The sequence below is a fragment of the Vombatus ursinus genome, unplaced genomic scaffold, assembly GCF_900497805.2.
Source record: "Vombatus ursinus unplaced genomic scaffold, bare-nosed wombat genome assembly UNPS02014818.1, whole genome shotgun sequence".
NCBI classification, from domain to species: Eukaryota; Metazoa; Chordata; class Mammalia; order Diprotodontia; family Vombatidae; genus Vombatus; species Vombatus ursinus.
The window spans coordinates 10,653,022-10,676,671 of NW_020954596.1; the positions used below are offsets into that span (position 1 = coordinate 10,653,022).

The following is a 23,650-nucleotide window of genomic DNA, read 5'->3' on the forward strand; positions in this document are numbered from 1 at the left end:
ACCCCTTGTTGGACAATGATACAGTTACAATTTTCCATCCATGTTGCCATCACCAATTAAAGATTTACCGTCTAATTAGACATGTTATGTCAATGAGAAAAGTGTTTTGGTTTTCATTGTTATAGGAAGGTTTTTTTCTTTCTCAGCTGAGATACATCATTTGTGTCAGCAGCCATGGGAAATGCTAAGGATCCACATAGCAGTGAGAACGTAAAAATCCAGCAGCTCCATTATGGTGCTCATTTTTTAAGCTGCTCTAATTTTTTTCACTTCATTTGCATGATTCTCCCTCCTGAGGTGTATTCGGACTAGAGAAGTGATTAACTAAGTATAGAATCTGCCTTTGCTTCTCCTTCTTGGTGTGTGCTGGGGTTAGACTGGGTCATTTTATTCTTGGCTCACAAATCACACTGATTTCCTCTGGTGCCGAGCAGTCCGCATTCTTCAGGACACCGTGTCTGTAGAATCTTTTTTTTAAATGCTTTGCCCAGTTGTCAAAACAAGAGCCTAGATTGATAATGTCCTCTTTTTCTTCTTTTCCAGGGGCTGGTGTATTTTTCCTTTCTTGCGCAGAAGGAGAGCAGATCAGCTTTCTTTTCGACTGTATCGTCCGGGGCATCTCCCCCACGAAAGGCCCCTTTGGCCTGCGTCCGGTCCTCCCAGGTTAATATAAGAAGTGTAGAGTGACCCCTTGGTGTTGGCGCCTGCCTAGGCTAGTGCTTGCGGCTCCACTTGGAATGGCAGGTTGCAGATGCCACACCCTGGGATGCAGGGTGGTTTTCATTCCGAAATGTCACCGCAGTCCAGATGTATCAGTCCCAGGCACCTAGCTCTCTCTTGCTGTCCTCTCAGCTCATTCACATTCCTGTTACAACCTGGACTGGTCTCTGTTTTGTTTGTCCTAAATGGACCACTAAATAATACCGGCTTATGACTGTCTAGTACTTTGTGGCCACAGAACATTTTCGCTTGATTGCCTCATTTGATCTTTACATTGTTATCATCCCCATTTGGCGGAGAGGAAGACTGAAGATTATAGAGAAAGAATGGCTTGCTGAAAGTCACAAAGCTAGTAAATGGTTGAACTGGGCCTTAGAATTACTTAATTCTTCTGGTTCTCAGTTTCCTCTGGAAAATTATTTCTAAGGTGCCTTCAAATTCTAAATCCTGTTTATATTCCCTTTGCTCCTGTAATTTTAAATCCGAAAGGAACCTTAGGATTGGAGGATCTGACCCTCAGCCCTATTTTGTTATAGGTGAGGAGACAGGTTCAGAAAAATGAATTAACTTGCTCAAGGTCACAGAGTAAGTAAAGGGAGACTATGTACTAGCACTGTGTGGCTTACAGGTTCAATACTCTTTTTTCACTGCACTATCCTATTTCCTTAAAAGTGTTCTATTTTGGAGAAACACAGTCCTCTTGCTTATTCAAAAATAAAAACTGCCTAGACTTTGTTGTGGTTGCAGCAGGAGAAATAGACATGAGTGTATTTATGGTTTCCAAAGACTCATGCTGCCTTGCAGTTGAAGGGATGAAGAAATGTCATATGTTAGTGCTTCTGAGCAAGCCTTGTAAGGGGAGGAGTAGGCAGGCTGAAAGATGAGACTTTGGAACATCCGGGGAAAATCTGTGTATTTGGAGCTTTTGAAATAATGCTTTAGGGTGTTGCCTTTTGATGGCTATGCCAAATCATATGGTTTTCCATTAAGCTGTGGTTAGGAGCTGCTATTCCAAGGGTTTGTATAGGTCTCTGACCAAAATTAACTGAGATGATCTGGGAGCTGGTAGGATTTAGAGAGATAAAGTCTCTCTGAACTCTTTTGTAAACCAGACTTGACAGGCAGCTGCCTTAGGTATTACTGGTGGGCAGGGAACAGGACTGGGAATTAGAAGAACTGAGTTTTTGTCCCAACTCATTGTGTGACCTCAGACAAATAGTTTTCCTTTGGGCCTTGAGGTTTCTTCCTTTGTAGAATGAGAGGAAATGTCCTCTAAGGTCCTTTTTAATTAGTACATTAAACCCATTGTTCGTCAGGTGTTTTAGATTTCTAAGAAAAACTTATAGATTTGGTCACCTTTGGAAAACTGGCCACAAGTTTGAAGTATTGAAATATGAAGAACTCTGAGCCATCCTGAGTCTTGTTGAGGTTTTTTGACTCTGTTCCACTAGTGGCCATAGTAAAAATTTTAAAATGTCGATGGGAACTATACAGATATAATGGAAATTTTTAGGGACTCACACAGATATCTCTGGGTAAGATATTAATGGAATCACAGACTCTCAGAATGGAAAGGAAGCTCAGAGGTTAGCTTGTCTAATTCTACCTGGAGAAGACGCCCCTTTATAGTCTCCCCAACAAATGACTATCTAACAGATTGCTGCCCAAAGACTTAGAGTAGATGGATGTAGTTGAAGAAGGGTTGTAGGAACTAGGTTTGAGTTCTGCCCATACCCCTTCTTATTTTTGTGTCTTTGGACAAGTCGCATCTTTTGGCCTCTGTTTCCTTATATGTAAAAAGGAAGCTAGATCAGATAACTTAGAGTCCTCTTCCATCTCTAAATCTGTGACCCGATGACCAGCTAAAACAACCTAGCCTAATTCTGGACCACTCTAATTAAAAGGAAGTTTTTTTCTCAAATTGAACTGAAATTTGCCTTCTTGTAACTTCTACTCATGGCTCTTAGTTTTGTCTTTTTTGTCTTCCAATGAATCTTCTCTCTTCCACATGGTAACATTTTAGATACTTGAAGGCAGCTGTCATATCTCTCTCCTAAGTCTTCTCTTCTCTAGGAAAAATATTTCTAGTTCCTTTAACTGATACCTGTATGGCACAATCTCCTAATCTTTTCACTGGCCTGGTTGCCCTCTTCTGCATGTTCATGAAAATAATATATATAAATATATATTTAGATATAAAGCAAAGCACTTTACAAATAGTATCTTATTTTATCTTTACAACAGCCTTGGAAACTCGGTGCTATTATTAACCCCATCCTACAGATGGGCAAGTTGAGGCAGTCAGAGATTTAGTGATTTGCCCAGGGTGCCACAGCTAGTAAGTATCTAAAGCTAGATTTGAACTAGAGCCTTCCTACAACAAGACCACCAGAACGTCACAGAGTATATCACATCTGTTTCACCTGGGCAGGGACACTTATTTTCCTTGTTCTGGACATTTTCCCTTTATTAATATAGCCTAAGATCTTATTTGTTTGTTTGACTTCCATAGGGTATTGTTAATTCATTGGGCTTACTTACAGTCTACTAAAATTCCTCCCTTACTTTTGAAAGTGAATTACTAATATTATGCAGATCTGAATAACAGCAATTCTGATTTGTATAGTATCTACAATTTATAAAGCCTTTTTCTCACAAAGACCCTGTGAGGTAAATAGTGTGTGTGTGTATATATATATATATATGTGTGTGTATATATATATGTGTGTGTGTATATATATATGTATGTATATATATGTATATATATGTGTGTGTGTATATATATATGTATGTGTGTGTGTGTATATATATATATATATATATATATTGCTACCCGCAGATGACAGATAAGGACATTGAGGCTCAGAGTTTAAATGAGTTTTCCTAGATCACAGAATTAATAAGTGGAGGCTAGTCTAGGACTTGAAAGCAGGGCTTCTTATTCCAAATCCTGTTGCTTCTTGCTGTCTCAAGTGCCTGTACTTAAGAAACTTTGTGGTCCAGTAGTAATAATGGGTTAGTGATAACCTACATTTTTATAGAACTTTGAGACTGGAAGAATACTTCATGTACCTGATCTGATTTCTTCCTCAGGATGACCCCATGAAGGTAGGTTCTGTTATTATCCACATTTTACGGATGAGGAATCTGGTGGTTAGAGATGTTAAATGACTTGGCCATAGGCACACAATTAATGGGTGCTGTAGTTAGGATTTGAACTCAGGTCTCTCTTGACTCTAAGTCCAATGCTCTTTCCCCTAGACCACAATGCCCAGTAGAAAGACACATAGGAACACATAAAACTAGGAAACAAAATAGAATGAGATTAGTGCATTAGAGGTACAGACGCCATGCTGGGAGAGTGGAGAGGAGGCAGAGTTCACATTCCTTTGGGACTTGACGAAGACTTTATTCAGGAGATGGCATTTGAATTAGATTTGGTGGAGACTTAAGAAGTGGAATTAGTAAATACAATTGAGATGGGTTCATATGTGGCCAAAATCTTTTGTTGGTCCAGTCTGCATCAGTCTTGCCTGTACCTCAGGATGGATATTTGAACTCTTTCCTGGCTCCATTCATCCAGATGGGTTGAGTCAAAGCAGTTGCCAGAAGCAGCCCTGTGTGAGCATATTGTGTATGGAAAGCTGGTGTTGTCCTTTGTACACAAAAAAAGGATGCTGTCCACCCCGTCACTATGACATGTGCTGTGAATTGTCTTGTCTTTCCTCCCAAGCTATGTAGTGGCTGTGGGCAGAGCTAAGCTAGCCAACTTCTAAGTAGTTTAATCTTTGACCTTGGCCTCATTGCATTAGCTTTGTGTTCTAAACAAGAGAGTTTATTGGCCACAGGATGTTGGGACTTTGGAGATCTCTTTTCTTTTGCCATGTGGGACAAGACTCCCTCTTTGATGTATTTTTTGTCATGGCTTCAGACAGAGTACCATACACATATGGACCACATACAAATGACCAGATGAACACAGAAATGCCACATGAGCTTCTGCCTGCCTTCCCCAGAGAGACGCCAGCCAAAGTCAACCAAAACAGACCCAGAGGGAGACGGCAGGAGACCTCAGACTACCCAGGCAGCTAAGCCACTGGGTGCCCTGGCCATTCATTTCTGTACTTTGCCACACTTGGGAACAGGAACCTCACACAACAATACTTTATGAACATTGAACAGAGCACAAAACTGGGCCCAGATGAGATAGGGCTCTTGCCAGTCATCCCTAGTACCCAGCTCTTAATCATAACAGGTGAGGCTTCAGATACCACAGATAACATTTTTTTTAAGGATAATGACAAAGATGGATGAGAATGCATAGCTGGAAAAGGAGGGAAGGGAGTTTTATATTTCTTGAAAGGCAATATTAAAAATTCTAGACTGGGAATAAGGAAAATTAAAATGAGGAAAAAATGGGAATTAAAAAAATAAAGTGAAAGGGCTAGATTAAATGCTCTCTAAGGGCCCTTCTAATGCAGCTGTTAAAAACAACCACATATTTCTAAAGCACTTTTAAGTTTACAAAGAACTTTCCTTGCAGGTGCAAGTATCACTGCCCTCATTTTGCAGATGAGGACATTCAGAGAAGGGTGATAAGTTGCCACTAGGTTTTGGACCCAGCATTAATACCCACATCTCTTGAAAGTGGTCCAGACTCTTTCTGCTGCCTAGGAGAGTTTCATCCTAGGACTCACCTCACAGAATCCTAGAACCAGTGTCCTTCCAGGTCTGGTAGTATTGCTCCCATCCATCTACTTTGGTTTGATTTTTCATTAGTGTGGTGTGATACTTTTTGTTAGGAAGGGCGCTGACTCCCCCTGCTGCTGGTTTGTGAGTTTGTCACAGTTATATCTTAATTCACTATATATTTATTTATCCAAGTTCCTGCTACATTCAGGGCCTTATTCTTGCATGGTTATCTGGCAGGTGAAGGTGAGAGAAAGGTCATGTTTTTTTTTTTTAATAGGAGACAGAGACAAGAAAAGACCATGATGAAATACAAAAGAAAAAAAAAACACTTACCTCTTAGCCATAGAGAATGGGTTCAAATCCTGGCTGTCATGATTCCCAGGGAAGTTACCTGAAGTCTCTGTGCCTCCATTGCTAATGAGCAAAAGAGTTCATAATATTTGTGTGACCTTCCTCACGGAGACATTGTGAAGAAAGTACTGATTAAGTCTTTAAGAACTAGGAAAATGGCAGTGAGTTTGGAGACCACAAGAAAAGCAGAATATTTTTTTTTGGGTTAGGCAAATGGGGTTAAGTGACTTGCCCAGAGTCACACAGCTAGTAAGTGTTGTCACCTAGCTACCCCCAGAATTTTCTTAAACTGGGTTTTTCAGTGGTTTTATGCTTCCTTTCAGTTTTTTGAACCCTTTGGATAATTTGGATACAAATCTGCATGAGAAGCGAGTTTCGTGTCCTTAGGGAAAGAGACAATACTTCCTCTATCCTTTATTCTTGTCATACCACATCAGTTTTGAGTTCTATGTCTCAGGAAGGGCATAAACCACCTTTCAAAGTGTATCCAGAGGAGGGCGATCAGTATGGTAAAGGGACTAGAGCCCATTCTATACAAGGAACTAATGAAGGAAATAGGGATGCTTTTAGCCAGTTGAAGAGAAGACGACTTAGGAAGTAACATGATCACTGTCCTCAAATAGCTGCAAGTCTGACATGTGGGATTAGATTTGTTATGTTTGGCCCCAGGGGGCAGAATTGGGATCCCTGGGGTGGGAAGGTTACAGGGAAGTAGATTTTGACTCCAGTCTCTAGTAAGTTCCGTATCACTCGGAGGTCTTCAAGTGAGGTTTGGATGGCCATATGTCAGGGATATTTTTTGTGAGTATGCCTTACACTAGATGGCTTCTGAGGTCCCATTCTGTGCTGAGATTCTGTGAGTGCATAAGTCTTTGCAGTTACCAGGAGGATGAATTTCACTGGGGAGCAGTGAATAACGCATATCTGGAGATTTTCATTTATATCCAGATGACCACTCAGGCATTTGTCAAGAGGATATGGATTGGACTGGATGATTGCTGGAGATCTAACCAATTCTATTTTTTGGGGGCGGAGTTCTAGTTGGAAGGATAGAAAATGAGTGTAAGAAAAGTTAAATAGTTAATTTTTTGAAAGTTAGTTAAATGAGCCTGGCAAAAGTTGAACAGTTAAAATTTTCAGATGTTAAATAGTTAAAAAGTTAAATTATTTAACTTTTCACATAATTTAAATAACTTTTCTTGACAGCAGCAAAAAGAGCTGTTACAAGACAATATCTGATGATTACTTAGCAGATGACTGCTATAGCCAGAAAGCTCTATGGGTCTTTAGAGGAGGGAGGTCTGTGAAGCTGGGCAGATGCTGCAGGTGAGGGGCTAGTAAGAGGCAAAAGCCTTTTGCAGGCAAAGGCTCAATGGGTTTCAGTAAGGTCACTGGACCAGAGCAGTCTTTGTTTTGATTTTATCCAAAGGCATTTCTTCATCAGAAGAAAGGTTTGCATTGTTAACTAGTTTGGGCAAGGACAGAATTTCCATCCCTTTGCCAGAATGGTATTTGGGAAATGTGACCCAGATTGTCATGTGGCTGTTTAATCTTCTCTCTGGGTTTCCCAGAGGTGAGAATTTCCCCCCTGAACATAAAGGAATCTAAGAGCCAAGCACAAAGGTTGAGTTGCCATTGAGTCTGCTATACAGCAAGTGTCAAGACTTACATAATGGATTGACTAGGATCCCTTTAAGGAATTGTCTATCACAACTTGCTAATGATAGTTCTTCTTGGTAAATATGTACTTCGTCTGGTCCTGTGATTTCACGCGTAGGATACCATGCTTATATACAAGGTCTGAATGAATCTTCAAAATGGCCATGTTCCATTGGACTTATTTCTTCTTAATTTAACCAGAGGCTCCCCAAATTTGTTATCTGTATATTTCAGTATCCTTATTTCCTTCAGAACTTTCATATTTTGTTATCTGCCTGCCATCTTCAGGTCTGGTCTTAGGCTCTAAACTTGGGATTCTACTGGTGAGTGGCAGGCTTCAGAGGAGACAGTAGAGGAAGACAGTAGTGATGTGGTTGAGAAAGCATGGGCTTTAGCTTTGGCTCTGACATTTTACTAGTCATATGGCCCCGGGTAAGTTATTTCACTTCAGTTTTCTCACATATAAAATGGGGATGGTTCTTACATTACCTACAGTTTAGAGTTGTAAAGAAAGTGCTTTGTAGTCCTTAAATGTCAATACCATGTCAATGGAAGTTGCTGTATTTATTAAAAAAAATGGAGTTTGGGTGATCAGATGCCCAGGCTGCATAACTGGTTTAGCTATTAAATTCTATTCAAAGAGTCAGTGTGGTGTGGTGGAAGGAAAACTTGATTTAGAGTCATGGGTTGTGAGTATAAATCCTGGTTTTGTTACTGTGTTGCCCATGTAAGGTAAGGCTTTAAATTCTGTCATCCTGGGATTCTATTACTTAGGCACGTACATTTAGCCCCAGTTCAGAGGAGGTAGTTGGGATCTCAGAGGGTATGCTAGTACAGGCGAAAGTCCTTGTTGGCAGGTTACTTGCTACATAGAAGCTCCTACTGTAGTTATAATTAACAAATAAATGTTTAATAATAACTATAGCTAGCATTTATATAGTGTTTTAAAATTTGTTGAGCTGAAAATATTATTTTATCATATCCTCATAATGCCCCTGGGGAGTGTTGAGTTGTTTCAGTCATGTCTGACTCTTTGTGACCCCATTTGGGATTTTCTTGGCAAAGAATGGTTTGCCATTTCCTTCTCCAACTCATTTTATGGATGAGAAAACTGAGGCAAACAGGGTTAAATGGTTTGTCCAGGGTCACACAGCTAGTAAGTGTCTGAGGCCAGGTTTGAACTTAGGTCTTCCTGACTCCAGGACTGGCTCTGTATCCACTGTGCCACCTAGCTGCCCCTGGGAAGTAGGTGCTTTTATTGTCCCCATTTTACAGATGAAGAAACTGAGGCAGACAGCGGGTGCAACTTTCCCAGCTAGTAAATGTCTGAGGCTGGATCTGAAATCAGAGCTTCTTGACTTTAGGTCCAGAATTCCAACCACTGTGTTACCTAGCTACTTCTCTCTTACGGTGGTATGGGTCATTCCTCATCCTATCTACATACATGCCTGGATATAGTGCATGGAAATCAGATAGCTCACATGATTAATGCCAACAAATTCAATGACCATTGATTAAGCATCTATTATGGGCAAGCCAGAGATGGGGATACAAAGATACAGAAAGTTCTCTTCATCAAGAGGCTTGTAATCTAACAGGGGAACATTGGCTTGCACCTTATCAATCATCTAGTGCAATCCCCTCACTTTAAAGATGAGGAGGCAGAGGCCTGGACTGGTTACATGATTTATCCACAGTTACACAGGTGGCAGAGGCAAGGTAGAGATTCCAACTCAGGTCCACCGACTCTGAACGTAGCTCTTTTCTCACTGGACCATGTTAGGCATCTACTATGTATGCAATGAAATGCACAAATGCAAGGAGTATGTGCCAAGGTGGTGGTGATGTTCAAAATGCTATAAAATTTAAGGAGGTAAAGATGACTTTTAGCTAGGGGAGTAAGGGAAGACTTCATGAAGGAGATGGCACTTGAGCTGGGCTTTGAAGGAAGGGAGGAATTTCAGTAGGCAGAGATGAAAAGTGGGCATGCTTTCACACTGTAATGAACATATGTGGTGATGAGTTGGGGCAGGCAGGGTAGAGTCAGGACCCAGTTCCTAGTCAAGTTTGGCTGGGATCTAGAGTATTAAGAAGACCTTTTGGTAAAGGACTCAAGGAGGGTTGAAGCTAGATTGTGAAAAGTCTTAAAGGCTGAGCCAAAGAGTTTGTATTTTCTTTAGTTCTATCTAGAATTCTTTCCTTCCTTTCCCTCATCTGTAGGAAATTAACTTTCACAGTGTATCGTGGAATTCATCTTGTCCTCTTCAAGTCCCTGAAGCAGTTTGCCTGGATTAACTACCCAAAAGGAGTCAACAAAAGAAAGACAAGACAGGGAGGTATTTTAAAACTTCAAAAGACAAGGATCTCTAAGCCTTTAGGGGAAATTATGCTTCTGATTTCCAGCTCTCAAACAGAGAACTCCAAGTATAATAATGCTTCTTCTCCTGGCTCCAACACATTATTATTAGCTGTGTGACCAGTTCACTTTGCTTTTCTGAGATTCCTTCTCTTTAGTTTTTTTCTTTTTAAAATATGGATAATTATCTTGCACTAACCACCCCAAAGGGTGGTTGTAAAAAATTCTGTTTGTAAACTTGAAGCAGGATACAAATGTGAGCTGCGGTTATTAGCATATAGTACTTTATATTTACAGAGTATTTCTTCTACTTTCCTATTTGAACCTCACAACAATTTTGAGAAGTGGATAGGGTATTTGATGGGGCAGCTAGGTGGCACAGTAGATAGCGTCCCAGACCTGGAGTCAGGAAGACTCATCTCCCTGAGTTCAGATCTGGCCTCGTATACTTACTAGCTACTTGATCCTGGGCAAGTCACTGTTTGCCTCACTTTCCTCATCTGTAAAATGAGCTGGAGAAGGAAATGGCAAACCACTCCAGTATCTTTGCCAAGAAAACCCCTTACACAGCCACAAAGTCAGACATGACTGAAAAATAACTGAACAACAAAAAGGATATTTGAGAAGTTGGTGATATTAATCCTCTTTTATAGAAAAGGAAATAGAGTCTGGGAAAGAGTGACTTGCATGTGTGTAGTCACACAGTTAATCTGGCAGAGCTAGGATCCAGACCCAGCTCTCCTGATTAGAAGCCCCTCCTCTCCTCTCCTCTCCTTCTTTCCTTCCTTCTTCCTTCCTTCCTTCCTTCCATCAGTCTTTTATTTTTAAAAATGTTTCTTTAGTAGTATTTTTTTCAGTTACATGTCAAGATAGTTTTGAACATTCATTTTTGTAAAATTTTGAGTTCCAATTTTTTCTCCTTCCCTCCTTCCCTCCCTCTCCTTCCCCCTGCCCAATACAGCAAGCAATCTGATATAGGTTATACATGTATAATCATGTTAAACATAACTCACTTTTCTTAAACAATTAATTTGTCAAGGAAAATGATTACTTTTTCTGAGAAACATAATAGCATAGATCTTGAAGAAGGAACAATTTTCAGATGCCTGGGAGTCTACATTTTTAAACTTTTATCAACATGCTTTCAGATTTTATGCAGAGTTTTAAAATGTCATATTCTGCTCCTGAGAACCAAACTAGGAGCAATGGGTAGAGGTTACATTGTTGTTAGAATTTGGCTCAGTGAGAGGAAAACTACCTAAAAATGTGATGTCTAAAAATGAGACTGGGCTGCTTTGAAAGGTAATGAGCTCCTCCTCGCTAGCAATGGATAGAGATCAGCAGGAGGCTGAACTGACTACTGGTTAGAGTTAGAGTTAGAGAAATTCAATGGTGCCTTGGTGATGCTGCTGCCTCTTTTTAGAGAATGAGGATAAATTGGCTATGTTTCTGAGACAGCTAGGCCCTCCTCCTGCACTGATCTATTCCTCATGTAATTAGGTGGGGGGGGGGCTTACAGTTAAAAGGAAGGATAGCCATTGGTACGATGGCTGCTAAGGATGCCAGGCATTTTTAAACTCTTGACAGTAATCTTGTTGAAATACCCTCCAGATTGCCACCAACATCTGGTTGGGGCGTGATGTTAATCTGAAGCTTTGAAGTATTTATAATCCACAAAGTCTGCAATGGTTGACCAACATTAACTTGCTGCCTTGGCAGAAACAGTTTTTAGGTGTTCTAGTAAGCAGCTTTGGAGGGCTTTAGAGGTGGGGCAGGATCTTAGGGGAGGAAGGAAACTTAGAAACAGAAGAGCTGGATTCTATTGCTGGTTTTGAGGCTATTCAGCTATTTGACCTTGGCAAGGAGATTAACCTCTCATCTGAAAAAAAAATGGAACTGAATGTTCCTGCTCTACCTACCTCCTAATACCAGGTCTCCTTCCTATACTGCTTTCACGTTAGCAAAGCCCTTTCCTCACAGTATAAATATTTTTGTCTCCATTTGGCAGATAAGGAGACTGATTTTCAGAGACGCTAAGTGTTCTATAGTAATGCAGTTTGAAAGTATCCAAACCTGTCTCATCTTGAAGAGGCAGTGGGAAGTGAGAGCACTGGATTAGGAGTTAGGTGATCTAGGTTCAAATCTTATTTCTGTTATTTTGTGTGTGTGTGTGTGTGTGTGTGTGTGTGTGTGTGGGAGTGTGAGAGAGAGAGAGACAGAGAGAGACAGACTGTGGGCAGATCACTTAATTTTCCGGTACGTTGGTTTCCTACCTGTAAAATGAAAGGATTGAATTAGATGGCTTCTGAGGTCCCTTCCAGATGCTGAGCTATGCCTCTCTGATTAGATAATCTTTAAGGTTCCTTACTGTGGCTAGGTGGTGAAGTAGATGGAGTGCTGGGCTGGAATCAAGCAGACACATCTTCAAGAGTTCAAATCTGGTCTCAGACATTTACTAGCTGAATGACCCTGGGCAAGTCACTGCACCCTGTTTGCCATAGTGCCTCATCTGTAAAATGAGCTGGAGAAGGAAATGGCAAACTGCTCTAGTGTCTCTGCCAAGGAAACCAATTGAAATGCAACAAGTTTTCTTACAGTGCTAAAATCCTGTGATTCTTTTTGAAACCAGGTTGCTCTAATGGATTCTGGGAAGTTATTCCCTTGGAATCCTTTTCACTATGAAGTCAGACGTTAAAGGGACCAAGGGGACAGTGAAAGATAAAACTAGGCTCAGCCTCATGCCTTTTTTTTTTTAACTAAACCATTGATTTGGAGCCAATGTGGCCTTAGGGGACATCGTGGTATAGTAGAAAAAATTTTAGATTTGGAGTCAGAGGATTTGGGCTTGAATACCAGCTGTTGTGGAGAAAGTAACAAGCAAACCTGAAGGTGGCATGTAAATTAGTTATTATTATCATTATTGTTGTTGTTGTTGTTTTTAGGGTGTTCATTGTAAACTGGTAACTCAGCCGCTTGTCAGTCTGTGCATTGAGAGCTTGAGAAAGCCCTATCATTTGTGAACAATTGTATCTCCTGATTTCAGTAATGTTGTAGAACAGAGATGTCAAACTCCCTGCTGGCCAGGAAAACTCAGAACCAGATTAAAATGCAACTGGAAAATGTTTAACAAAATAAATAAAAATGTGATACATTGTAGACAATATTCTTTTGTGATTTTCTGATTCTATATGCTGCTGTTTGACGCCTCTGATATTGAGACCATGGATTATGGGATTGTGCATTAGGGATCCAAGAATTTGACTGTTACCTAGCATATCCTATTCCCCAAAGCAGTTTGTTGGATTACATCCTGTCTTTCCCCACTCTGAATTTTATGCCCAAAGCAAATCTCATTCTAAAGGGTATCATACTTAATTGTGTATACGATATAAATACCCTCATTGGACTGTAAGTTCCCTGAGGACCATTTTTCACCTCTGTATCCCTAGTGCTTAACATACCACACTAGAGTACGTATAATAATTAATAAGTCTTTGTTGAAATTGAATGAAATTAAAATTTATTGTAAGGGCAGCTAGGTGGTGCAGTAGATAGAATATAGGACCTGGAGTCAGGACAACTCATCTTCCTGAATTCAAATCTGTCCTCAGACACTTGCAAGCTGTGTGACCCTGGGCAAATCACTTAACCCTGTTTGCCTCAGTTTCTTCATCTGTGAAATGAAGTGGAGAAGGAAATGGCCAACTACTCTAGTATCTTTGCCAAGAAAACCCCATACAGGGTCACAAAGAGTCAGACATGATTGAAAAACAACTGTCCGACAACATTTTTACTTTAACTTAATCATACTTCTCTGGAGCTAATGATAATCCATTAGTAGACACCTGTGGAAATCTGAGTCTTCATATTTTTAGACCCAGTTAGTTTCATTTTAGCCAACATCCAGTTGATAACTTTTCTGTCTTCTTACCCATATTCCTTTTATCTACACTAGCAGAATGAAGCGGAGGGTGTTATAGTTACCTGGCACCTTTGGGGCTTTCCTCAAAGTTAGCTCTGGTCACTGAGACAAAGTGAAAACCCAGTTTATGAGGGTACACTGAGGGGTGGGACCCAAATGGTCCAGATTGCCTGTCAACGATGATGAAAGATAGAAACCTGCCACTCAAAGCAGCCTAAATAAAACTAAGCTGGGCACTTCATCCTGTTCTAGAGAATGAGTTCCTCTCAAGATTCAAATTCACATGACTGTGCCAGAGTAGATATAACATTAGAGTGGTGAAGAGTGAGGGGATTTAATTTCAGGGAGCGGGGAGGAGAAATGTGTTATCTTGTTGTGGTTGATCATTATATCCTGCTGCCTTCCCCTTCCCCCATTTTGTATTTAGATCCAAATACAAACCCATCATCCATGGAAGAGAGAGTGGCCCATGAAGCTCTGCAGCTCGAGAAGAGGCTCAGTCTTCTTTCACATTCGAGTCGTCCGGGAAGTGGAGGTGAGAGGCCACTGAAGTCCATCAGCGACCCCCCACCCTGATGGCGTGGGGTTAGGGGGATGACAGAGGAAAAACAGCTTCCTTTTCTCAGGGGGTAGTTTCTTCACATTAACAGGAACTAGTGAGTGTTTTCTCGGAACTTTCTGAGGCAGTGTCTTGGTGAGAGAGGCTAGATTGGTGCTATGTGAGATAATAGGGGAAAAAAAACCGAACAGTGTTTTAGGGTGCTATTCATGTCAGTGATCCTCTGTCACCAGTTTGTATGTCTGGTTCAAAAATGCTAGGAGGGTTTAAGAATAATAATTACTTACAGTTCTATACCTTAAGGTTTACAATGGGCTTTCAACATCATAGCCCTGTAAGGTAAGGAAAGCAAGGACTATTATTTCTAGTTTATAAATTAGATAAGACTTGTCCACGGTGTCCTAGCAAGTGGAAGTTGGAGCCAGTGATTGAAGCCTAGGCTTCCTCTTAATCCAAACTTTGTTCTTTCTCTACTGTATTATGCTGCCTGTTTAGAACTCCTTGGTTATACTGGATATCAACAGTCGATCAGGTCTTCTAAGCCAGATTATTATTAATTTTTTTTTAAAAATTTCAGTTATGAAGCATTTCTTCCTCCCCATCCCCATTTCCTGGGGTGGGGGAGTGGAAAGAAAAAAAAAGATCTTTATAATAAATATGCATAATCAAGCAAAAAAAAATTCCCATGTTGGCCAAGACCAAATCTGTATATATATTATTCATCATATTAATCTATCACTTCTTTGTCAGCAGGTATGTAGCAATCTTTATTTTCTCTGAAGTCATATTTTTAAGTCTTTCAAAAATCTTCTTTTTCACAGTGTTGTCATAGGATAAATTGTTCTTTTGATTCTGCTCACTTCATTCTGCACAAGTCTACACAAGTGTTTCTAGGTTTCTCTGAAATTGTTTCATCTGTAATTTTGGAAGCACAAAATAGTATTTTGTTACATTTATATAGGGCAGTCTCTTGGTTTCCAGTTCTTTATCTGAACAGAAAGAGCTGCTGTAAATATTTTTGTTCATGTAAGACATTTTATTCTTCCTTTCATCTCTTTGAAGTATAAGCCTCCCAATGGTATTGTTGAGTCAAAGGATATACACAGTTTGTAACATTTGGGGCATAGTAACAATTACAAATTCCTTTCCAGAATATTGTAACAATTCACAAGCTCCATGAATAACATACCAAGTCTACCGTTTTCCCACAGCCCCACCAATATTTGTTATTTTCCTTTTTTGGTTAATTTTGCCAACGTGATGGTATGAGGTAGAACCTCCTAGTTGCCTCAATTTGCATTTCTTTAATTATTAGTAATTTGTATCATTTTTTCATGTGAATATAAATAGTTACTTCCCTTGAGAACTAACTGGCTAGCCATATCTTTAGACCACTTATCAACTGGGGAAACAAACCAGATTATTTTTTAAAGGACTCTCTAGTTTTTTAAAGATCAGGTGTTCTTAACCTAGGTTCCACTAACTTGTTTCTTAAAAATATTTTGATAACTGTATTTCCTATAATTGGTTTCCTTTGTGGTCTTTTTTATTTTATGAATTTAAAACATGATTCTGAGAAGTCAGTAGGCTTTATCAGACTGACAAAGAGATCCGTGACACAAAAAAGATAAAGAAATTCTGCTTTGGATTCATAATACAGAAAGAGGGCAAAGCTTCTTTACAATATCCCAATAGGTAGACAACCATCTTCCCTTCTCTCCCTACCTCCCAAGGCAGCCTATTACATTGTGGGTGAGATAATTTTTCCTCTTTTCATTTTCTACCTATTTCTCTTAGTCCTGTTTTCTGCTGCCAGGCAAAATAGGTTAATTTTCTCATCCATATGAAATGATTTTGAAGATGGTGGTTGTATTCCTATTAAGTGGCTGAACAACCAAACCTCCTCATGTTTCTTAATATCTCTGCAGTATTTGATAGTGTTGACCACCTTCATCCTGGCCATTTCTCTCTGGGCTTCCAAGGCACTGTCTTTTCTTGGTTCTCCACCTACCTATCTGACTGTCCTTCTGATTCCTTTGCTTATTTTGCCTTTTAATCCTCTTCAGCTGTTAGTGCTTTCCTGCTATAACCATTGGTACACAGTTTCTCCCAATAGAGAGTACAGACTGCTTCATTTATGAGGTTTTTTTTTTAATCCTTAGTGCTTAGCACCCTACCTGGCACTTGGTAAGTGTTTAATAAATATTTGTTGATTGATTGATACGACATAATCTCAAGACCTTTCACCATTCTGATCACTTTCCTCTGGAGAGTCTCAAGCTTATCAATATCCTTTGTAAAATAGTGTCTAGAACTGAACATAGCACTCAAGATATGGTCCCTAGTCTTGGACACTTCTGCCTTTTTAAATAAAACCCAAGATTACATTAGCATCCTTTGTCTACTTTATCACTTTGTTATCTCATGTTCAATTTATAATCTTCTGAAACCGCCTGAACTTTCTCAGGCAGACTGCTACCTTGTCATGTTTTTCCCATTTTGTACTTGTGAAATTAATTTTTGAACCCAAGTGTGAGACTTTATATTTATCTCTATTAAATTTCATCTTACTAGATTTGACCCAACATTTTGGCCTTTTGAGATCTCTTGGGATCCTGGATCTACCATTTAATATATTGGTTATCCCTTTTACATTTGTATTATCTTCATATTTAAAAAATCCCTATATCTTTACGGAAATCACTTAAAGTAAAATGTTAATACAACCTCTGGGATATTTCACTAGAGATATCATTCCTTTCATATTAATGTCAAATGATCACTGGCTACTTTTAGGGGCTAATCATTCAACCAATTCCAAATCCACCTAACATCATTTAGCTCAAATCTTGACTTTATTTTCATAAGAATAACTTGAGGGACTTTGTCACATGTTTTGCTCAAATGTAGGTAAACTATGTGTAACACTCTTCTGATTTACCAGTCTTGTATCCTGATAAAAACATTGAAATTAATTTGACATAAATTCATCTTAAGAAAACCATGCTAGCTCTTTGTTCTCATGGCTTCCATCTCTAAAGTTTTACTATCAATCAATTAGTAACCATTATCATATGCATGCTCTATGTCAAATGCTATGTGAAGTGCTGAGGATGCAAAAACAGGAAAAAGACAGTCCCTGTCCTCAAGGAGCTTACAATCTAATTTTACAATCTAACTGTTCCTTTCATAGTATATTCCATGAATTATAGCCAAACTCACTGGCTCTGCTCTCTTCTCTCTTTTGAAAACTCGGGCCACATTCTCTTGTCCTATGGTGGTCCTCCCATTCTTTCTCACAAATTACTGACAGTAGCTTAGTAATCACATCTGTCAGGTGTTTTTTTCTTTTTTTTAAGTTCTCTGAGCCTGGTGACTTGAGCTCATCAAGAGCAACTAGGTGTTCTTTTACTATCTTCTTATTTATCTTGGGTATTGATTTTCTAAGAGCCATTTTTGTTCTATCTTTTCTAGTTCAAAGATCATTCTTGGCAGAGAATAGAAAGGCAGAAGAATTATTGGGCAGCATCACTTCCCTTCCATTATTAGTTATCACTGTCGTTTTCTCTGTGAGCAGCAGTCATATCCCTTTGTGTTTCCTCTTTTTCCTAGAATAGTAACACCACCACCGCCATAATGAAAAATCAATTCTCAAATCTTGTGTTTCCTTGGCTTTCGTTGATAGCCTCAGCTTATTCCATGCGTTAGGGCTCCTGGCACCATCTTTACTGAACCATGCCTTGCCTTTGTGTTCATCATTCATTTCCTTCCCTTACTTCCATCTATAAACATGCCTTTTAAAAGTCTTTGTGGGTGGATGAGATCCTTGTGCATCCACATCTCTATCTCTAGGCAACTCCTTTTTTTCTTCCTCATTGATATTTCATTTGTCTTTCTTTGTGCCTTTAGAATGTTATCCTTGGGAGCCTCCCATTTCTCCTGGATTGACTTCCTCTATAGAATTATTGTCTATTAGATCATACTTAATCTTTTTCTGAACCTTTGAAATTTTTTTTTCAAAATCTGGGGTACATATCATATTTTCCCAGCTTTACTCTTTTTTATCATAAACTCTAAATGGAATAGTTACTTTCCCCCCAAGGTTCTCATTATTTTCATGTTAGCCCTCAGTATTTTATGTATAGTATAAATATTTTATAAATATTTATAAATATTTTATAAATTTTTATAAATATTTTATATTTAAATATATTTAAAATATGTTTTATATTTGTAAAATATAAAACATATTTTATAAATTAATTAAACAGTATATTTGCAGCTAAGTGGCACATTGGATAGAGAGCTGGCCCTGGAGACAGAATGACCTGAGTTCAATTACAGCCTCAGACACTTACTAGCTGTTTGACCTGGATAAGTCACTTCACCCTATTTGCCTCAATTCCTCATCTATAAAGTGAGCTGGAGAAGGAAATGGTAAACTCCTCCAGTATCTTTGCCAAGAAAACCCCAACAAGGGTCACAAAGAGTCAGACATAACTGAAACGGCTCAACAACAAAAGCAGCTATTTAATTTATATATATTTATAATATTACCTAAATATTTTAATTTACTAATATTAACTAAATATTAATATGTATCTTGGAGAAGAGAGACTTTCAAGGATTTGTAGGACTGTCAAGTGGAAGAGATTAGACTTATTTATTCTTGGTCCTAAAGGCCAGAACAAGGATGAGATAGCAGGAAATTGCGGAGAAACAGATTCAGACTCAATGAAAGGAAAAACTTCATAATATTGGGGCTATCCAAAGGTGAAATAGGCTACCTCAAGAGGTCCTGGCTCCTCAGTCCAGGAAGTGTTCCATTAGAATCTGGATGACTCCTCTGGGACAAGAGAGAGGAGATTCTCATTTAGCTGCATTGGACTCGGTGATCTCTGGGATCCATCCCAGTGCACAGGGATTCTTCAGTCTTGTGAAACACTTAAAAGATTGCAATCGTTGTGTCCCCCTCCTCACAAGACTTCTCATATTTAGGTGTTTCCCAACTTCACCTGTTTTAAAGCACCCACATTAAAGTGAGAGAGGCAGCATGTGTAAGAGTGGATAGAGAGCCAGGCTTCAAAGCTAGGAATACTTGGGTTCAGGTCCCTCTTTTGACACATGTTGACTGCATAACTCTGGGAAAGTCACTTAACTTCCTAGTGTTTGAGGCAACTGGCTGAGACCACAGAGAAAGTGCCAACCTGTATTGGTAGAGGGAGCTCCCTCACCTGGAAGTTCCTTATCCTGATAAAAATCACAGGTCCAGCTTCTGTCCCCATCCTCATATTTGGCTTGATATTAAAGCAGCCCATTTAACACAGATAGAGTTGGCAGTCCATAAGGCCTTCTATAAGTGAACCAGGCTGTATTCTTGCCTGGAGCATTTCTGACTGCCCACGTGCTGGTCAGGAGGGCTTGGTTCTCAGTATGTAGCCTTCCAGTATTCTGTATATAGCAACCAAGGGCAAAGCTAATCATACTCTGAACAACTGCTTCTTTTCTCACGTGCCCTGTGAAATCTTCGTTTTGTTATGATTAATTGGAGGGGGATTAAAAGTGGCCAGCAGTGCAGAGAGTTCCTCAGCAGCTCTGGGTCAGCCTCTAGTTTGGAGGCATTCTCCCAAGTCAGCCTGGCTCTGGAGCTCCTTCGCTACCTTGGAGTCTGTTCATGGCCACAGAATATGATGGCTTTCTAGTTGATCTCTTTGCGCACAGTGATGACAGATGTTTGGATTTAAAATTTCTCCATGGACCTGCATTTACTGATGGATCTATAGAGCAAAGCATGATAGGAAAATAAAATCCTCCCCTCTTCCTCCATTTCCCTCTTTGTATTCTGCTAGCTTTTAGAAAGGGGCAGTTAGGTGGCACAGAGTCAGGAAGACTCATCTTCCTGAATTCAAATCCGATTTCAGGCATTTACTAGCTGTGTGATCCTGGGTGAGTCACTTAACCCTGTTTGCCTCAGTTTCCTCATCTGGAAAACGAGCTGGAGAAGGAAATGGCAAACCCCTCCAGTATCTTTGCAAAGAAAACCCCAAATGGGGTCAGGAAGAGTCGAACATGACTGAACAACAACTTAGAGTTCTAGATTTTACTATGTTTTATTACATTAATATTTTCTTAACTTTACAATTACTTTCTCATACATTGTCTCATTTGATCCTCACTATAGTCCTGTGAGGTTGGCAAGGCTGGGGTAATAATAACTCCTATTGCTAGAGTGCTTTCAGTGTTAGAAAGTGGCTCTGTGAGGTAGATGAGGAAATTGAAGCCCTGTAGAGAGGACATCATCTGTCCACTGTCTGATAGCTAGTAAGTGATAGGGCCAGAACTTAGACCCTGGTGAATCAATACATCTTTAATAAGTGCCTACTATGGGCCAGGCTGGTTCTCATCTCCAAGTTTAGTGTTCTTTTTATCATTGTAATATATTTGCTCAAGGTCATATAGTCAACATGTGACCTGCTACTAGCTGTAAGTTCTTTAAAGGCAGGGACTTGTGTCATTTTTAACCTTTGTGTCTTCATTGTCCGGTACTGTGCCCTAAATCTAATGAGAATTAAAAAGTTAAAAATTATTAATAAATTAATAATTGATGTTTTTGGAATGGACCAGGCTGAAACAGGACTTGAAGCATTAGTTAGAGGACCTGATTAGTTAGAGGGTCTGATTTCTTGCTCTGACATTTACTAGCTAGTGGACCTTTGGGAAGTCATCCCTTGCCTTCTCCACCACCTTGCTGCCCCTCCCACTTTGGGCTTCATTTTTGTTATTTGTAAAAGGTGAGGGTTGGACTTAGATGACCTTTCACCTTTAGCATTCTACCATTCTGTCTCCTGGCTGTCGGCACCTGGATGACCTTGCTTTTTTCTCTTGTTTCAGGGGATGACAGGAGTTTGTCCAGTTCTTCGTCAGACACCAGTCATTCAGATGCCAGTGCTGGGAGCCGACTCGCTCTTTGGCCCGAGCAGTCCTCGGCCAGCACCTCCCAGGAGAGCCATGGGCTGGCATCTGCTAAGTCTTTCCAACTTGGGGAAGACAAGGCACACGCGGAGGCTACACATGGTGCCGCCAAGCCGCTGCCAAAACCTCTCCGGTCCAGACAGCTCCAGGAAATCGGCCGCCAGAGTTCTTCTGACAGTGGAATAGCCACCGGGAGTCACTCTTCTTACTCTGGTAGCTTCTCTTCCTATGCTGGGAGCCTGGACATCTGCCATGGTGACGAGTTTGGTTCCCTGCTCAGCTTGCCTTTGAACTTTGCTTCAGAACAGAGTTTGTGCACTTGCCAGCCCAGTGAGCCCCACAGGGGCCTGGAGTATCAGGTTCCCAGCTCTTTCCGACATCTCTATGATACACCCAGGAGTGTATTACAAGCAGCTGCTAAGGATGCTCAGCATGGTGATGGTGCAGATTCCACAGGACCCAAGGACCAGGCCCCAGGCCCTCAACAGGCCAGTGACCCCAAAGCAGCACCAGCCCTACCCTTGGAGGCAGGAGCTGCCTCTGAGCCTGACCAAGACTTGGGGGGGCCCACTGCTTCCCTTGCCGAAGGCACCAAAGACTTGGGTGATGAGACTTATGCAGATTTTCTTTCCAGATGGTCAGGCATCAAACCTCCAGGACAGGTGTTAGAATCCCAAAGTAGTGAGTCGGTTTCACCTAGTGGAGTGTCTGCTGAGCCTTGTGAAATGTGTAGCCCCCGCCCCGGGGCTCCAAGAGCTTTCTTTACATCATGTCCAGTCTGTGGTGGACTCAAGGTAAATACCCATCCCTGAGCAGAAGCTAACCCAGGCCCAACCTGAGTTCAAGTGACGTGATTGATTTCAGTTTATTGAGGATGTGGCAGTAGCAATGGACAGTGGTCCCATTGGAGAAGCATCCCATCCATGCTTTTTGTATAAATTAGCTTAGAAAGTGAGGGATGAATGACCAAAACCCCACCAGAGAGACCCAGGCCTTGAAGGTAAGGCACAGGGAGTACTTTAAATGATGGGCTACTAACCCTGGGGTCATTTAGCTTGGAAGATGCAGGTAGTTTTCTTCCTTCTGGAGAAGAGAGCAGGTGGGTGGAGAGAGCACCTCCTCAGTGTTTAAACATACTTTTGATGAGAGGAAGCCTCAGGAAGGGAAGAAAGGCTTATATTTGGAGAGAAGAATCCCAGCTTGAGGATATGTTGCTTGAGAAGGAATATGAGTACTGTCCAGAAACGCAGATTGGATCCAAGGATCATATTTTAGACCTGGAAGAGTCATTAGGGGTCATCTAGTCTCCTTGTCTTATATGGGGAAACTGAGGCCCAGGAGAGAGACTGGACTTACCCAAGGTCTCACAGACAGTATGTGGCAGAGCCAGGAATAAAACCTAGGTCTTTTGACTCGGAATTTATTATTCCATTTCCTCATACTGCCTCTTGGTGAGAATTTCAGAATATAAAAGATTGAAATGGCTTTGTTTATTTACACCAATAGCTCCCATTTTCTATAGTGCTTGATGATTTATAAAATGTGTCCCTTGCAACAGTACTGCGAGGCAGGCAGTTCAAGCCATATCCCTATTGTACAGATGGGAAAACTGAGGAAGAGAGAAGTCAAGTGACTTCTGATGAAGGTCACACAGTTGGTAAATGGTAGAGCTGAGAGACTCAAATCAAACCCAGGACTCCTGTGTCCAAACCGGTGCTTTTTTTCTTTCTTTTCCCACCATATTGTACTTTCTTTAAGCCAATACATTCAGTCTACACAGCGCAAGAATTACCAACTAAAGAGTGAGGCAAGGATAGTGGAGACCCAACTGAGAGTGACTGAGAGATAAGGCTTACAAGATTTTTTGGCTTTTCTTGGTCCTGCACCTCTCGTGTTTTGCATGTACTTTATTTCTTTGCCTTGTGATTCTGGAAACAGAGCTCTGCATCCTTGAGCAGTGATGAGTTAAGTGACAGATAATGCTGTTTCTCTCCCCTCTATGTTCTGACCATAACTTAGCACCATTTATTGTTAACATGAGATAGGTCTGTCTTAGATAGACTAGTTAGAACTAGAAGGGTCCTTAGAATCTAGAACATAGTGGGAAGGGATCTCAACATCCCATCCAATCCTCAAAATTTATACAAAAGAAACCTGAAGATCTAACTGGCAACGTCTCTCGTGGCTCACACAGTGAGTTAGTGGCAGACACATAGGATTGAAACCCAGGTCTTCCCTGAAATCTAATCCAGTGTTTTGTTTTTTTTTTTCAACTACATCACTGATAACTAATTAGACAATAGATCTTAGACCTAGATTCTGGGATTGTAAATCTAAAATGGGAATCTTTAAAAAAAAATCATTAAGCTATTTCTCCCTCACCACATCCCCCTCCCTTCCCAAGTTTAATAGAACCCTG

General features: G+C 40.4%; 1 protein-coding gene across 4 annotated transcripts in view; it reads left to right on the forward strand.

Moving 5' to 3' along the window:
• DOK7 (docking protein 7) overlaps positions 1 to 23,650 on the forward strand; it is a 117,741-nt gene that overhangs the window by 46,834 nt on the left and 47,257 nt on the right. For 3 of the 4 annotated variants that reach the window (XM_027836503.1, XM_027836505.1, XM_027836506.1), the window contains 3 exons: positions 544 to 663; positions 14,128 to 14,235; positions 21,151 to 22,025. In XM_027836503.1, coding sequence (XP_027692304.1) covers positions 544 to 663; positions 14,128 to 14,235; positions 21,151 to 22,025 — 1,103 coding nt within the window. The remainder of the gene's footprint in view (positions 1 to 543; positions 664 to 14,127; positions 14,236 to 21,150; positions 22,026 to 23,650) is intronic. The other variant, XM_027836504.1, reaches the window with a different exon arrangement.